General features: G+C 36.5%; 1 protein-coding gene across 1 annotated transcript; it reads left to right on the forward strand.

Annotated features, from left to right (window-relative positions):
• Nucleotides 1-4,403: 4,403 nt before the first annotated feature.
• CYTH3 (cytohesin 3) lies at nt 4,404-16,800 on the forward strand. Its single transcript, XM_009869359.1, has 8 exons — nt 4,404-4,520; nt 5,082-5,146; nt 5,532-5,598; nt 9,745-9,863; nt 12,868-12,948; nt 14,972-15,084; nt 15,770-15,918; nt 16,684-16,800. Exons 1-8 carry the CDS (start codon nt 4,404-4,406, stop codon nt 16,798-16,800), a joined length of 828 nt encoding a protein of 275 aa, XP_009867661.1.
• Nucleotides 16,801-17,182: the final 382 nt, after the last annotated feature.

A 17,182-nucleotide genomic window follows, 5' to 3' on the forward strand; every position in this document is an offset into this window, starting at 1 on the left:
TTTTTAATAGCCACAAGTGGTCACAGCTTTGTTTATACATCTTGTCTGAAAGCTGGAAAATGTTCCTATAATTAAGTTTTTTAAAAAGAGAGCTTGTAGGGGGAAGGGAAGAGAGACTAGCCTGAGAATATCCGTTGAGGCAAATGTCCTGAGACAATCAGATTTGTTCTCAGAGATGAATGTGTATTATTTCAAAGACTAGAAGAAACATGTATACCCGTTCTGTGTATGGGCAAGGATAGGTTTGTTTAGTTTTAAGCCTTGCATTGTGTAAATATCTTTACACATGCAAGATGTTTCAACTGCAGCAAAATTGAATTCCATCTAACTGAACTTTGTTTGGAATGGAAGTACTTAAGACCACCAGTTTGGGGCTGACACGGAAGAAGGAAAATATTTATTTTTATGAAACCAAGAAGTTAGTTGAGCAATGAGAATCAGGGAGTTGTATTGCTTCATAAGTGTGGTTACAAAATGTGTGTTTATCTATAATTATGTATTGTTAGATGTTCACTTTCTGCTGGCTGTGGATTATTTTAACTGTGTCCTCTTGAGAGACTGAACTCTGAGGTCAGTTGGAGTGGTGTGGTGAGATTGCTTTAAACCTTGGCTGGTGATCGCCAATTGAAAGGCTAAATAAAAAAAAAAATTAAACACAGGATTTTTGGTTCATATAGTACCATTGGAGAGCTGGAAAGGATTTAATTTTTGCTACTGAAAAAGGTGAAGGTATCAGGGATATGGACTTGGAAAGTACTAGATTTCCGTTTCCTATTATGGGATTTTCTTCTACTCCCACTAGTCTCCTGGTCCCACTGAGCTGTGGGACTTTCTTTCAAGTTCATCTGGTGCAGTTCTTTTTCAATCTGGAAAACTTTTTTTTGGGGGGGGGGGTGCCTGCTTGCTCAAAAACTGCTTCTTGTGTCTTCATAAATGTCAGAGTTCTGGACTATTGCTCTTGTCCTTGGGTTGTCAGTAGTGGAACATTATTTAATGAAGTAACATCCCAACTGCAGGACAATACACAGATTTCTGTGGCAAGCTAGAGTTTGTTTTTTGTTTGTTTGTTTTTTCTAACATTTAGAATAAAGAAACCTGTATTTAAAATGTGTATTCCAGGAAGAATTTGTTTACAGGAAATTCATTTCAGTACATTTAGATCAATTACAGTAATCAAACAGAGATAGGCCAAGTTGGAATATATTGAATTCCACCCCCCCATTGTTGAGTTAGCATTGAAGTTGGGATTTTTGTTTGTTTTTAGCGTTGGGGTTTTTGTTATGTTTTTAGCTGAAGTTGAATATCTTGCAAATTTCTTTCCTTTCAGGTAAGGTGGGTACATCCTCCAATGTTAATGTTTCAAAAGCCTTCATTGAAATACAGAGATACTGTTAAATTTTGTTTTAAGAAAATCAAAACAACAGGACCAGCAGACATAAAGTCATGCAGCCTCCTGGAACAGATGCCTTCAGCCTCTGAAGGTGCAGGCTGTAACGCCACATGTAGTGTCTTAAGAACGTTTGGTTTTGGTGAGGTCATTTTCCTATTGATAAGTTCTCTCACCAGCATGAGCAGCAGTGTTGGAGGAGGGAGTCAGTGGTGACATACAAGCAGCAGGAGGAGGAGAATAAGGCTGAGCTCTTCAGTGTCTTCTACCCATGCCAATTTATGGTGGCGATAGGACAGCACACTTAGGAGTCATCCTGACAAGTCAGTCATCCCTTCTCTGTGCTGGTAGTGTGAGTGGAAGAAAAACACTGACCATACCAATAGTTTCTGGAAGCTGAGCAGTACTGCTCTATCTGCTCAATTGTATTCTGGTTATTCTTATTAGAAGATACTGGAATCTTTTGGCTCTGATATGAATATTGTATTTAATGATGTTGCATTAATATGCAGTTTTTTCAAAGTGTGGTGGTCTAAGTGCTCTCCCAGTGCAGAATTGTCTTTTCCAGCAGACTTTTCTTGTCTTGCATCCGGCAGTTAGGTACTTGATGTTATTTCCTAATGCACAAGGCAGTGTGACTCCATTTAGTTTATTTTCTTTCTGTCTAACAGCATCATTAATTATACTCTGAGGGTTGTCTCTGTGGCGGCTGTGATCAGAGGAAAGGAAAAAACACAGCAGTCAGTCTTTGGGTGCTGTAGCAAAGGATTGAGATGTTTGATTATTATTTTTTTTTTATTTAGTGGGTTGCTTGAGCATAGAAAACTATAACAATTCATGTTGATTCCAAATAGCAATTTCATTTGTTCTAGCTATTTCAACCTATCCCAAGGAGCTTTCACTGTGCAGTAATGTAAGGGGGAAGAAAGGGCAGTACCACTCACTGATGTGCTGCTTTGGAAAGAGTTTGTGACAGCAGCTAATCCAGAAATTTTGTAACTCAGCTTGAAGAAAAACCAAGCATCATGTATGAATTCTAAATATTTAACGCTTAAAGGTTATTTTCTGTTTGGGTTCTGATTAATACTTCCAGTTGCCAATGAAGGTGAGAATTACCAAAGCGTCTGCTGTGGCAAAAAGTTTAAAATGTAAGAACTCTTACTAATACGGGTACTGCAAAATATTAATCTAATTCCATCTACCACTGTAATACTGCAAAAATCCTTGAAGGATACTTAGCATGCTTCCTAGCTGAGAGAGTGATTGATTATACTGAGTTTGCCTCTTTAATAATCAACATTGGGTAACAGTCTTGAGTTTTTTATTTTTTTTTTAATTATCAGTCCTCAATTAATCCATTGGCATATTTCTGGCATATATTTGTACATAGCATTTGTGTAGTCATAAAATCCCTTGAGTTTTGATGGTTTAAGATCTTAGAGTGTAAATGTAAGACAACAATGTGATGAAGGCACGTGTATTTATAAGGTTTAATATGAAAAGAATCTTACCGGTATTTGCATGCAAGGAATTTTTAGGAGTGAGTGGGTTTCTGGTAGAGATGAAGGGATAGAAGCAGGTATGCATATTGAAATCTGGTACTCGTTCAAGAGAAGACTCTCATTTCCTAAACTGGATGTAATTTAATCATGTTTGTATCTGGAGTAGTTAAATAAGATCATTTGCCGTAATTACTTCATGTTTAACAAGGTCTGTTGCCATGTGGATTTTATGTGGTGATTTGAATCCTAAAAAGAAAGGAGCTTAACCACTGGATGTTGAAGTAATCAATATATTTCATTTTTATTTGCTTGTGATCCTGTTGCTACTGTCTGTTACATGTGTATATGATATAAAAAAACAGCTTTGGCCATCCCAAATCACTGCATTGCTTATGTGTTGCTGCTGGGACAGAGCCATTTAAATATCTTAATAATTATTTTTGTTGTTCTGATTTACTGAGCTATAAGGAAAAGCTATTGTATAATCAAGAAGCTATTTCCAAGAAAGTGGGTAGCATTAAAACTATTATTTTAAGATCGTTGCAAAGGAGGTGAATGTTTGTGGTTGATGTCTAGTGCTCCGCAAGTGAATGCGAGTAATCTCTGTCCCAAGAACTTTCTTGTTAGAGAAAATCTAATTGCTCAAGAATAGCAGAGATTTTGTGTAAATAACTTTTCACGTTTCCTGGTTGTCAGGCAGAGACTACAGGGTAGGGGGCTGCTGCTAGAGTGAGCGACACCCAAAGCCGTGCAGAGAAACACGTTTGCAGCATCGGTAACAAGTGATTTTTATCAGCAAGTTAATGTACTTTTTGTAACATATCCAAGGAGATACCTAAAATTGACTTAACTACTTCAGACTCATTTTAAATGGTGTTATACAAAACCAGAAGTTTGTGATACATGGTATTAAAGAACTGATTTTGAGTGTGTATTTATTTGTGTATCTTACTGATGGGAAGTATTTGTGGTTAAGGATGCATTGTACTTACTCTCTCTACAAAGCAACCAGTGAAGGAGTACGGCTAAAATTCTAATGTTGTCTGAAATCAGCGCCAGCATGCACATCGTGGTAACAAGTGATGTATAGCTTTGGCTTTTCTTTGGCTTTTTTTCCTGAAAGGAAAAAGAACTTATTTACATGAAAAATTTAGTCTTGTTACTGAAATAATTGAAATGATATCAGACTTTAGTTTGGCAGTTAAGCTATAGAGCCAAATCTTACCACATACTAATGATAACAATTTCCATTTGAATGTTTAGCTTTCTTCTGAAAGATAGTTTCTGTCCATAGTTGTACATTTGATTACCTCACTTATGATTCCAGGAAGTAGAATTCCAGTAAATTAGGTTTGGGTTTGTCTTTGGTTTGTTGTTTGTGGGTTTTTGTTTGTTTTTGGTTTGGTTTGGTTTTATTTTTAATCTGAAAATGATCCCACGGCCTGATGTTCTATGTAAGCTTACTTTTCTTAGTTAGGCTTTTTCAAGTTCTCTGTGACAAAGTGTGATTGCAAATGCTAAAAGACTGTACATTTTGCTTTATTCCAGTGCCTGATGACCTCTCCATAGAAGAAAGAGAAGAGCTTTTAAATATTCGTCGCAGGAAAAAAGAACTGATTGATGATATAGAGGTAATTGTTTTATTGGTAATGATCCTTAGAGGACTGCTTTAGTAGATTAAGTTGTAGTAAACTGCACATCTAGGTGTGAATTCCAGGTAATGTTTTTAAAAACATAAAAAATGGCTTAAGCTAAATCTTACTAATAATGAATTGGACTTATGCATAATTTATGTGCTTTTAAAAATCCTAACTTGTGTATTTATGTAATGCAGTATGTGCAAATGTACACATTTGACTTGTGTAATCAAGAACTCATTAAACAGATTTGCATACAGGATAGGAGTGAGTGAGAAGTTTGGGTAAAGAAAGCTTATGCTTGAAATTGATGATGGCAATTTGGTCTTGTTGCTCTGACAGGAGCACAGTGGGAGCTCAGATCCATGTGTTTAACAGTCATTCAGTTGTAGCAAAATCCTTAGTATCTAAGGAAGCCATAAGATTCATGACTTTTCTTCGGGTGACTAGCAAATACAAGGAAATAAAACCTAATTGATTGTATTAATATATGATAGATGATTTCAGAAAGTGTTTTAATATAGACTAACGTATAGCCCTTCCTTCTTTTGGCAGAGATTAAAATTTGAAATTGCTGAGGTTATGACAGAAATTGATAATCTGACCAGTGTCGAAGAAAGGTGAGTAATACTAACATATGGACATGCTTCCATAAAACCTTGGAGCAGGTCTTCCAGAAATACCAAATAAAATGCTTTAACATGCTAAACAAACATTGAATTACCTTTATTCAGTCTGTTATAAAGTCTATAAAGCCTGACTTTATCCTCTTCAGGTGTGCTATTCATTTGGACAGAGAATATGTTGAATAGAATGTAATATTTTATAGTTTCCAATTGATAATTATGTAGTTGTCTGAATCTGTGGTTACTTGAAAGAACTGAAAACAGGAACGTAATTTTCCCCCTTGAAAGCAGTGAATGCCTTGAAGCTCATACAGAAGTTGTTGTTTTTTAAAAAGCAGCTAATAGCTACATGCTGTATCTTCTTCTTCTTCATGTTTAGCAAAACTACACAAAGAAACAAGCAAATAGCCATGGGAAGGAAGAAATTCAACATGGACCCTAAGAAGGTAGAGAATTATTTTTTTCCACTTGTCAGGAATCAAGTTCTTGCTTGTAATATGATCTATGACAAATGCAGTTGTGTTTTCTTAAGGAAACATTTCTGATAATGTAAGTTCACAGATCTTATTTGTATATCCTGTAACACACTGAGCAGAGGGTTAAAATAGATGCAGTCATCTAGTAATTTGCTGGTCGTGTGTGCTTTTTTCACTTAAACAAACTTTTTTTTGATAAGGTAATTTATCAGTAATCAAATATACCAGGCATTGATTGAGCTGGCTTGCAGAAGGATTATTTTTTCCTGATATGGATGTTTAAAGTTAATATGTCAAATAGAATTCTAAAAATATTTTGATGTTTAGTTATTAGTGAGGCCATACGTTTCTTTAATGCCCTCCTATTTTTGTTTCTTCCGAAATGTTTTTTAATTTGTTCTCATATGGACTTCTACATTTGCAAATCTAAATTCTGTTTGTGAAAAAGGCTTGTATGAACTTACATGACTTGTACAAACACCTGCTGGCAGAAACCTGGTTACCGACTTCAAGAAGCCTACAGTGCGTTTAGCCGAGAAGTAAAGTAGTTCATTTCTCTGCAGTGCCTCTGCTTTTCTTAAATAGTTGTTACTTGAAAATTCAGGCACCTGTACGTGCTGTGACAGATCTCTGCTGGTACACTTAGAAGAGCTGTTTTGGCAAATTTGACCTTTAGCTTTTGCTTTTCGTTTTACTTCTTTCTTCCTTTGTTTTACTGCCTTCTGCTGTTTGAGTTTCCATTTTGAATTTCTGAAGAGTCTTCTTTAAGGTCTTCTTGGAAATTGCTTAGCTTTTTTTCTTTTGGTATTAGTTCCTAACATATTTCCTTTCCAACTGTACTGAATTCAATTACATTTTGATGGCTTTTCCGTAATGTTCCAAGTACAGTGGTGGCTGCTACTCTTCAGGCTGTTTTCAGTTTACCGAAAACATTCAACTGCTTTGAGATATAAAACTCTTTTTAAGCTACTGACCCTGTCTTTTATTTTTATTTTCCATTTTGGTGGCTGTCTGACTTCATCTCTTTTGAGGGCAAAATATCCCCAAATATCCTGATATTTTGCTGTTATCCTCTGGCTCTTTCACGTCCTAGAAGTTTCTGGCAAAGTCACAGGATGATGTCAGATACTTTCATCGCAATGTTAACTATTTTTTGATACTATTCTCGTTGAGTGTAATTATTTCTATAAATAGATGCTGTGGCCACATTGCTACTGTAACATAATTTAAATGTGGTAAACAGCCTTACAGTAGTAATTTCTTAATAATGTCTATGAATCAGTGGTGGCCGGCAGTAGCTGGCCGCTCTAAAGCTGCAGAATGTTGTTTGCAACTGCCACTTTAAATTACAGGCAACTCCAATGTATGGCTTTCTACCGTGGAGAGAATCAACTTGGAGTCATTGCAAAAGGGGTGTTTTTCAGTCATAACTCGGGGGGAAGGTGGTCACCAGAGTTAAAAATGTGAAAGAACTGGGGTAATAATGCATGCAGTGAATCCGTCAAGTTTTTACCTTTAAAACCACATAACAGAGCACTGATGTTTTTATATTAGCAGGAACAAAGAGAGGTAATTTTCTTTTACCATTTTTATTTGAAGGCCTTTACATTTTCTAGGGAGTAACCTATATGTAGAGCAATCTGCCCTGTCCCCACCCGGAAAACGCTCGTTCAAACGAGCTGTGTTAAATGCAGTTATGTGATGTAATGTTTGAGTTTGGTTAGCTAGTATGGGAAGGGCTATAATGATCAGGTTTGTAAAACACTTCAGTATTCCCTGTGCAGAGGACATAAAGTTGTCCCTGCAATTCACAGCACTCAATTCAGTACAGCCTGTGTAGGACCCAGAAAATTAATTCTGTATGACAGAGTTTAAATGACTGCAACATTTGTAAATAAGTTTCTGTAAAAGCTATGATATTCAAAGCAAATGTCATTGCACTGACTTAAAAAAAAAAATTGAAATCTCTGCAATATTTGTAGTGAATATTGAATATTTCCATAGCTGTGAATTTTGTGTGGGGAGGTCAAACTAGTACAGCTGTCTTCTGTCTCCTATCAGTCGACAGAAAGAAAATTTACATCAAAGCAGAAGATAGCGTAGGAGTTGATGGGGATTTGGCTGACCTATTTTACCATTTATTCCAGACACTGGAGTTGTTGTCCCAGACAAATTCCTTTTCCTGTCTGTTTGACTTCTGGTTGTTTAGCATCCTCAGAATTAAAAAAAAAAAAAAAAATCGCCAGAAAAAGGAAAAATCTTAAAGTATCAGCTTCTGTGCACAGAAATTTGTTTTCTGTGCTTCTAGTCTACCCTTTATCTTTTTCAGTAACATGTACGACTTCTTAAACACTATTCTGGTCAGTCTGTTTACGTTAAGCATGAATAATATGGTCCAAGTATTGAACAAAGGAATCTGCAATTGCTGTTTCTCATGTTAGAAGGTTCTCTGTTGGTTGACAGAGCTCAGAATGGTTTTGGAATTACTTGGTATAGGAAAAAACATTATGTTTCGTAGTCAAGTGAATTTTTTGTACAAATTGTTACCAAGTAAGCTTTAAAGAGATCATCTCTGAGGGAAGCTCAGCAATTTCAGCTTTCAGATAAAATGGACATATTCCTTGCAATGAAATGTGTCTGTTCTGAAATGATCTAGTACTAAATATTAAGTTGTCAGAGTCAGAATACCAGCCTGTCATTGAAATTAAGTTTTCAGATGATGATAAAATTGTTTTGAGTTGCATTCCAGACTTTTTTATTTTATCACCTTCAAGCCTTATAACATCACAGTTTTTTCTTTGTAAAATTAGGTCAGAAAAATAAATTTTCCTGTCAGGCAGGTAATCATTTAATTATAAAAAAATAGAATCAATCAAACAGGAGGATAATTACTTTTCTGAATGTTACTGCAGGGCCTCCTATGCTGTGTGTAAAATAATGGAAGCTTTTCCAGTTGTAATGAAATTAAAAAAGGAATATATTCCATTTGCAGAAGTTGAAAAACTTCTAATATTTCTGAAATTATGAAGTATTCTAGTAGGAAAGAGTCATAATAATTTATTAAGCTCTTCTGTACATATTTTGTCATCCAAGACATTGAGGTTACTTACAGCTGCCATTGCTACTTTTTCACTAGCGTGCTGTTAACAGCTTTATGAAATCAGGAGGAATAGCAGCATCTTCATCGGCGTGTGTGGGGAGGAGAAAGCAGAGCGCCGTCTCTTCTCTTCACGACCTGCCGAGTGCTGGAGTTGACATCCCTTCCATCCTTTGCATAATCTTTACATAACTCATAGTCTCCTTTCTTTACTGCTTTGCAGAATGTTCTCTGGGCATCCCTAGAGTGTGCCCCTTATAGGGCCAGTAATTTTTGGAGGCATAGGAGCCCAGGGCCTTGATCAAGTACTCGCTGAGGGACAGGGTAAGACTCTCCGCCTGGCTTTGATAGAAGCTCCATGGTAGAAGCTTAACTGGTTTGTGAACAGTCCTTTGTGACTAGTCTAGTTCAAGTCCTTTGTGAATAGTTTAGTTCCAGCACCACCAGAAGCCACCGATAATCCCAGCGTCAGCAAAAACTCTTTTAAATTGGTTTCAGTATCTTCAGCCAAGACTTCTACTGCAAGTAGTGGCTTGAAGCGTTGGGTTGCAGCTTGTAGATTATAACAGATGCTTTATTTTGTGCCACGGTGGTAATTAAGATATTCCTACTTACCTCTTCATTATGTGATTTTACAGATTATGTCCTGGCAGATATTTATGCTGTATTGTGAACAGGCCAACTCACACATTAACTCCAAGGCAACATGGAATAATCACTATTCAGTTAATATTTGGTATTTCTATAATGGAGGGACTCAAACTGCCACCTCGTACTTCTAGTCTTTAAAATGTGTTCTCATGTTAATCTATAAACCAGTACTAAATATTGCTTATCTAACTGAAAAACATTTGTTTACCATTTCATTCAAAAGTAAATAAATCTGTAGGCTAATATAATTCTTAATATGCTGTGTATATGTCTGTGTCAGTGTATTAATACCAAGTGTTACGAGTGGTATTTACATTAATATGGAAGAAAACATAACATTCCTTTTCCTCTGGAATTGCTCTTCCTAGGGAATACAGTTTCTGATAGAAAATGACCTCCTGCAGAACACTGCAGAAGACATTGCACAGTTCCTTTATAAAGGAGAAGGATTAAATAAAACGGTAATTGGAGATTACCTCGGTGAAAGGTAAAATAAAAATATTAAAACTTTGTTCTACTGCAGAGCGTGCTTACGGGTTTTGCTAGTTACTTTCCCCTTCACAGGCTGCGTGATAGAGCTACTCAGCTACTGACATCTGTAAAGGTGGGATGTAAAACTGTTCTGGTATTGTGATAGGGTTGTGTTTTTTCCTGTTACGTTGTTTTTCTTTTTAAATGAGTACATTGTGGAATGATACTTAATTCATTGTAATTTACTATTTTGAGAAAATACCCTTAAACTTGTCTGTGGTGCAGAATTTAATACCATAAGCTTTTGTAATGTCTGGGAGTTGTATTGCATCAATTCCGGTAACTCTTGATACTGTACTCGGACAAGGAGTGATTTACAATAACTAATAATTGAATAATAAAGAAAATACTTATTAATATGGGTAGTTCCTGGGAGATTAGTTATAAGCGGGTTTTAGTGTTGTCTTCTTCCCTGCACCCAGACTTGCCATTCGTAGGTGGGTGTCTCTTAGGGTGGCTGCACCATGTCTTTATCAGTCCTAGTACAAGAAACACGCAGTGTGTGCATTTATGCGTGCTATTGCAGAACACAGTCAAAATGCAAATTAGCAGGGCAACCCAGAAAGAGACAGCAGTGAAGAGTGGGTTGGGACACAGGTGCCTACATGTTTGCACATGTTCTGGTTCGGATGCCAGTTACAAAGTTGACTCGTTCAGGAAATACTCCTGTGCGATATGTTCCGGCAGATCCCTTGGAGGCACTCATGATCTGTTTACAGCATCATCACCTTAGCTTGTGCTCTGCAGTTTGCTCCTGACTTTAATAGATTTAATAAAAATTTTTACTGTAATACGAGCATTTTGAAAGTAGATCTTGGGTACAAAGTTTCTGTACAGTATATGTAGCTGCTTGAGCAATTTTTCGCCAATGGCATTATGTTGTTTCTCTGGAATATTTGGGCAATCAGTATTATAAAATCACTTATATTAATGTCCATAATTTTAAAATTGTCTGTTTGGTTTTGGAGAGCTGCATTCTACCTTGGTATTATCTTCTGACGTACTTTCAGTTTTCTAGCCCTGTACTCTTGCCGGAAGGTCTTACCAATATGTCCCACTGGAGTAATCAGTTATATTTGTGTGACTATTTATGGTTTCACATTCTAAATTATAAAATTTATTTCTTGTTCTTTTGCATCCCTGACAGGGATGCTGCTGGACAGCACTGTGGCCTAATCTGAAAATACAGGTCGACGTTTCTGAATATTTAGGGTAATAGATAAATATGCAATTCATTATATCTTCTTGAATTTTTCAAGGCTTAAATACAGACAAATGTAGTGATCATACTGAATAGCAAATTTGATCAGGAAATTTTTTATAAGTCTATCAGGTGGATAATAAGATCTTAGGACAAGTGAAAAAAAAATATATTGCTCCTTTTTTGCCACAAGGTAGAAGCAGCATGTCCATTTTAAGAAGCAGTTGAACTCAAAAAGAAATTTAGTTGGTCTACTTTAAATTTTGCGTGTTTCTTAATTTCTGTGAAGGGTATAATATTAATGTGATAATGGGAAAGCAGATGGTATTTCTGTCTTTTTTTTTTTTCTTCACTTATATGAATTAGTGAAGGGAGTGGAGGTGAAGAGATGACAAGCTGATTTTCAGGAATGTGTCTGGAAATTTCAAGGTGGTCAGGTCTGGAATGGAGAATTGGTTCATCACACTCCATACTGCAACATAGATTTTGTAGAATCCTAATAATTTTGTATTCATGTTCTTCTGAAAAGAATGCATTATGCCTTTAGGTCCTGGGGTAAAATAAATATCCTGGGATAAAATGAAATGTGACAGTTGAGGTGGTCTTAAGCTGCTAGTTCTGCTTTTGTGACTACCTCAGAAGCCGGCTGCTAAGTGATTTGTGCTGTGCAATGGCAGTGCGTATTATAGATGAGCTTTTGTTGAGTTATCTTTTACGATACTATCTTTTATCAAGGTATTTGGAGTCCAAGGACATTCTGTTTTACTTTACCACTCCCTCTTGGGGCACCTGTCGTGAATTACTTCTGTATTCTAGCTAAATATAGCTAAAGACAAGACCAGGATAGTCAAGAGAATGAAATATTTGTATAACATTCTGCCATAAAGAGTTATATTTTAAATTACCGACTTCTACAGAGTAAGAGCACTTACCATTGACTTTTGTCAGCTTGCTAAAATGGAATGAGATAATACCTAAAAAATACAATAAATGAGGGCTGGATTACATCCTACAAAACATTTAAAATTTCTTTATATGTGGGTAAGTCTTCACTCCTTTTTTTTTTTTTTTAAGTGGCTTTGGAGACCTTTCACGATATTTGGCTTGTGCCTTTGGAGCACGAATACCACTATTAATCCAGTCTATATTAAAACCTAGAAGAGTTAAAACAGAGTGTAAGCCTAATACTTGTTTTGAATTACTGCAGCTTTACATACATAGAAACAATATTTGGCTGAGGTAGCAAAGTGCCCTTACTGAGTGCTCTCTTTTATAGTACTGTTATGCCACTTTATTTCACTGCGCTGGAAAGTAGTCACACAGTTGTACTGTGCATTACTAAATTTTGTGAGAAATGCTTCTTTTTGGTTGACAGAGCTGATGTGATTTTCTGTAAGCAGTGTCGGGACATCCTAGTGCATGCATGGTTTGTTTTAAGGTACTTAGTCATGAGTGTTCCTGGTTAGTCTGACTGTGCGGTCAGTCAGTAACCAACTGGTAATTCCTGGTGGGTGCACACCTTTCCGTTCTCGGGTGGAGGCCGATATGCAACATTCTGTTTTGGTGATGTATTTAAAGCACACGCTGAGGATTACAAACCTTTACACTTCTCGCATATGAACTCGGTGCTGGTGTAGACTAAATTCTGTCTGCATCCAAATAGTTTTGTGTTCGCTAATGTTTAAATGTTACTTTTCCCTTTAACGAGCCTTTAAAGTTCAGAATTGTAATAGTCTGTTTCCATTTTTGTCTTTCACAGAGATGAATTTAATATTAAAGTTCTTCAGGCTTTTGTTGAACTCCATGAGTTCGCTGATCTCAATCTTGTACAAGCCTTAAGGTGAGTAAATTCTTTTTGTTTGACCTGAGCTTCCTTTATCGAATTGCACGTTTGTATGAGTCACTGTGTTGATTCATGTGTCAGAAAGCTGATGTACAGCTCAGCACGATTATACGCATTACTGTGCAAGCGAGCAGACAGCTCTGTTTAACCCTTCCAATTGCTTGCATGGGTGCTATCTTTGAAGGTGAAAACTTTTAGTTATTTCAGACAAACACAAACGACTAAAACAACCATAACTCTTTGGTGTGCCTGCCATATGCAGACAGCTGAAGACCTCTTTTGTATCTTAGCACAGAGATAGGTAAAAACCAAGCAGACTCGGAAACCAAGCATCTAAATAATTTTCTTTGCTGACATTTTCTCCTTTCCTTCCACCTTAACTTATTCCTGTGGGCAGGGATGGGGGGAATCCTGGTGACAATAATCAGTGTCCCATTGTGAAGAGGTAAACTTCGAATCAAGTAATTTTTTCCCACTTTTCCTCAGAGTTTCTCACTTGTCATGTGAAATAAAGTGTAATATCTTAGTATACATTTTTCTTCTGCTGAGCAAACAGTTCACTTGATTTCTCGGGGATGCCAGCATACAGTGATCTTGTGTGAAGTCCCTTCTCATCTTGGTGGAAATCTATAATAGATCTAGCAAATTAAGTTGATTTAGACAGTTTTGCCACTTCCATTGCCACAAGTGACTCCCTCCTGATACCAGATAAATTGAAATGGCCATGTGATCTCTGTCTCTGGTGCAGTGCCTTGTGATGTGGAGTCAGAACAGCTTTGCTATGGCTGAGTGATGTGGGGGTGATAACTGGAGCTACCTGAGGCTTGAGCGAAGGAAGCCTTTTCTCTGGCTGCTGAAGCTTGTCTAGAAGGCTTTATATTCCTATCTCTTTTACCCAATTTAAAGTTAGGTTTGACTGTATTCTTCCTTAGCAGCCGCTACTATTTAATGTTTGTATTTTGGTAGCTTACAAAATTCGTGATCTGGGTTGGAACCTTGCATGAGGTGAGTAAAAGACAGTATATAGAGCTGACAAACTAAAGATGGCCTGTGACACTTTAATATAATGTCCTATAATGAAAACTAACGAAGACAGGAATAAATGGTTATTATGTTGACACTCAGTGTACAAGGAATCCAGAGACCTTGTTTTGCATGGCAGAGCATGTAACTTTGCTGATTTAGATCCTGTTTTAATTCAGATCATCCTTTTGCTCAGAAAGGATAGAGTAAGTGGTTAAATTTGTCAGAGCTTTTTAGCATCACAGTGTGCCAAACGTAAATTTGTGAAGACTTCTGTCCTGTATGCATTCCAGTGTACCTATATGTAGAAATAATGAGTTATGAAAGTAAAAACTGTCTTCCAGTTTGTGCTGCTAGACAGGAGCACAGATCTCCTGCATATATTGCAAAATTACTGTGATGATCTTTCCTTTTAAGATCTAGGTCTGATTCGTAACTTAAACTAGACAGGCAGCACCTCTCTAAGCGCTGGGTTTTTTTCTGGATGTTGTTACTATTTTAAAATGTATTTGATGAGTTCAGGTAAAGATGTTAACTCTTTTCGTTTTCTTTGCTTCTCTCAGCCTACCAGAAATATTTTATGTGTCTTTTTATATTGTAAATAAAGTCTAGCTGAGTGTTTATTGCTTTCAGTAGCCAGGAAACCCAGGGAGGATTGAATTGATTGTTTCTCCATAGCATTCTCGTGGCAAAAGTGGGATGCATACAGAAAACCGTTTACTAGTCTGGAAAAAAAAGAGAGAGACTCTCAGAATATGAACTGCCAGCTTATCTTGCCTGATAGCATGCAGTGTTGCTGGCTGAGTTACTGGGCTAGCCATCTGTGCATGTTGCTTTATAATAGCTCCTGACTTGTGCGTTGAGAGATGGAGAACCTATTTCTAGGACATTTTATGCAGACGTTGCTGACTTTTGTTATTGTTCCTGATAATTAGTAATATATATTTTTTATATATAAATATTGGAATGAGTCTGACAACTTTCTTCCCTTCTTTAGGCAGTTTCTGTGGAGCTTCAGACTCCCAGGAGAGGCTCAAAAAATTGATCGCATGATGGAAGCTTTTGCTTCGCGCTATTGCCTTTGTAACCCAGGAGTCTTCCAGTCTACAGGTGCAAACACATTTTTCCTCTATGTAGCACAGCAGTCTCCATCCTACTTTTTCTTACACAGGATCTTGTACTTGAATTCTAGGAGAATTCACTATAATCATAGCCACATCAAGAGGCATGATAAGAGCTCCTTTGCGATCTTTGGATACTGTTCAGTGGTACTAGCCACCTCATGTATGCCAAGAAGTTGGATCCATGTCATTTTCAGTCTGTTTAAATGCAGTTCAAATATTATTTTGAAGAGGCTGTTCTTTCTCTTTGAAGAAAGCTTGTTTTTTTTTTTTTGCATAGGAGTCTGATTGACTAAGTCTGTTAGAGGCTCGATCAATATGATCTAGGCAAAACCTGTATACAGAGAATGTTTTGCCCAACACTTGAGCGTTTCAAGTGAAAAGTTAATTTAGGGTGATAGCAGCAATTTCAGAGAGCTCAAAATTTTTTTTGAATTCTGCTGTACTGTTTTTCTCATACTGGCTTTTAATTTGAATTGTTACAGAATTGTTCTTCTTAGGCTTATTTCAATAGTTTAAAGAAAGATTTGAGACTTTGCTTTCGTGTATAGTGTTCAGGACCCTTTGACTACCTGTTTCTTTTTGTTTGTGAGTCAAGATGAGCTATATATTCATCTCCCAGGTTTGTGCCAGAACACATAAAAAGATAAATAATTTCTCAAATCTTATTTCAGATACATGCTATGTGCTTTCATTTGCGATCATTATGTTGAATACCAGTCTGCACAACCACAATGTGAGAGATAAACCAACAGTAGAGAGGTTTATTTCTATGAATCGTGGAATTAATGAAGGTGGAGACCTTCCAGAAGAACTACTACGGGTAAGACAATACATCGTTTTGTGTTTTAAATAGGAAGCTTAGAAGCATGTACAACAGTTCTCAGGTAAATTTTTGGAGGGAGAGTAAGAAGAACAATTTCTGACATGCATAACCATTTGAGTAGCTGAAAGAAGAATTTTGTGATATTCACAGTTGCTCTGAGCTAGTTTTCCCTATATTAAACCTTTTGTTAAGGAGAGGAGATCCTGGAGAAAACACTGTATTGATGGCAAAATACTTGTGGAATTGGCTTCTTATTAAAAAAAAAAAATACTGTATTGCTGGATAAGTCAGAGAAAGCTGGAAAAAATAGTAAAAATCATTGTTTCGTTACTGCTTCTCATTTCTTTCCAAGTATCCCATGGAGATTCTTCCTGTCCTTTGAGGCATCAGTAAAAATTTTTGTTTCTCTGAGAGCGTGATGGTCAAAACTATTTTCTAAAAAACCCAAATTCATTTGGCAAAACCTGTACTAAATGAGACCTGAAGCTGAAACCTTTCAAACACTGAATGCTGATGTTAAAGAAGTCTTTGCTAGGAGTGCTTATAAAACCTGTAAAAAGATACACTTGTTTATAGATGAAATAGTTTAAAACCAAACTTAATCGAAGTATTAAACAGGTTGAGAGGATGGTCCAGAACTTTATGGACAGTATTTCCTATGCTTTTTATACAAGTAGTCTGAGAAGCAGTAAGATGTCCTAGTTGCATTTTCTGTTAGACATTTATTAATGAAGTCTTTTTCATCTTTTTTTATTCTTCTAGAATTTATATGAAAGTATTAAGAATGAGCCGTTTAAAATTCCAGAGGATGATGGAAATGATCTAACGCATACATTTTTTAATCCAGATAGAGAAGGTTGGCTGCTGAAATTAGGTTAGTTTTAAGGGCAATTTTGCTGCTGTATGTTCGTTCTTTGTTTAGCATGTTTGCGGCTTCCGTGTCTCTGCTTTCCTGTGAAGGTAATAGGATTAATTTTGTAATTTGAATTAGAAAATGTACAAACCAAAGTCCTTTACATCTGAAGGTTGTTACTTCTTACTTTACATATCCAAATTAGCAATCTCATTTCAAACTTCAGAGTTTTATTTCTGATATATGAGAAATAAAAACTCAACAACAAAAAGGAAAGGCCATATGGTATTTACCACATGCTGTGACTGCTAAATAACAACTAAGTCTCCATAAGGTCATTTCAGAAAACTGTGATGTTTCAACTCAGTTTTCTGTGTACAAAAAAGGATTTCTCTTCAAATTGTTATT

This window comes from Apaloderma vittatum, unplaced genomic scaffold (assembly GCF_000703405.1).
Source record: "Apaloderma vittatum isolate BGI_N311 unplaced genomic scaffold, ASM70340v1 scaffold31595, whole genome shotgun sequence".
Lineage (NCBI taxonomy): Eukaryota > Metazoa > Chordata > Aves > Trogoniformes > Trogonidae > Apaloderma > Apaloderma vittatum.

Excerpts from the sequence above, each read along its gene's own strand:
- CYTH3 (XM_009869359.1), top strand. The coding sequence starts at position 4,404 with ATGCTAAAAGACTGTACATTTTGCTTTATTCCAGTGCCTGATGACCTC. Across the intron at positions 5,599-9,744 it reads TCAACATGGACCCTAAGAAG|GGAATACAGTTTCTGATAGA; the intron begins GTAGAGAATTAT and ends TGCTCTTCCTAG. Across the intron at positions 9,864-12,867 it reads GGAGATTACCTCGGTGAAAG|AGATGAATTTAATATTAAAG; the intron begins GTAAAATAAAAA and ends TGTCTTTCACAG.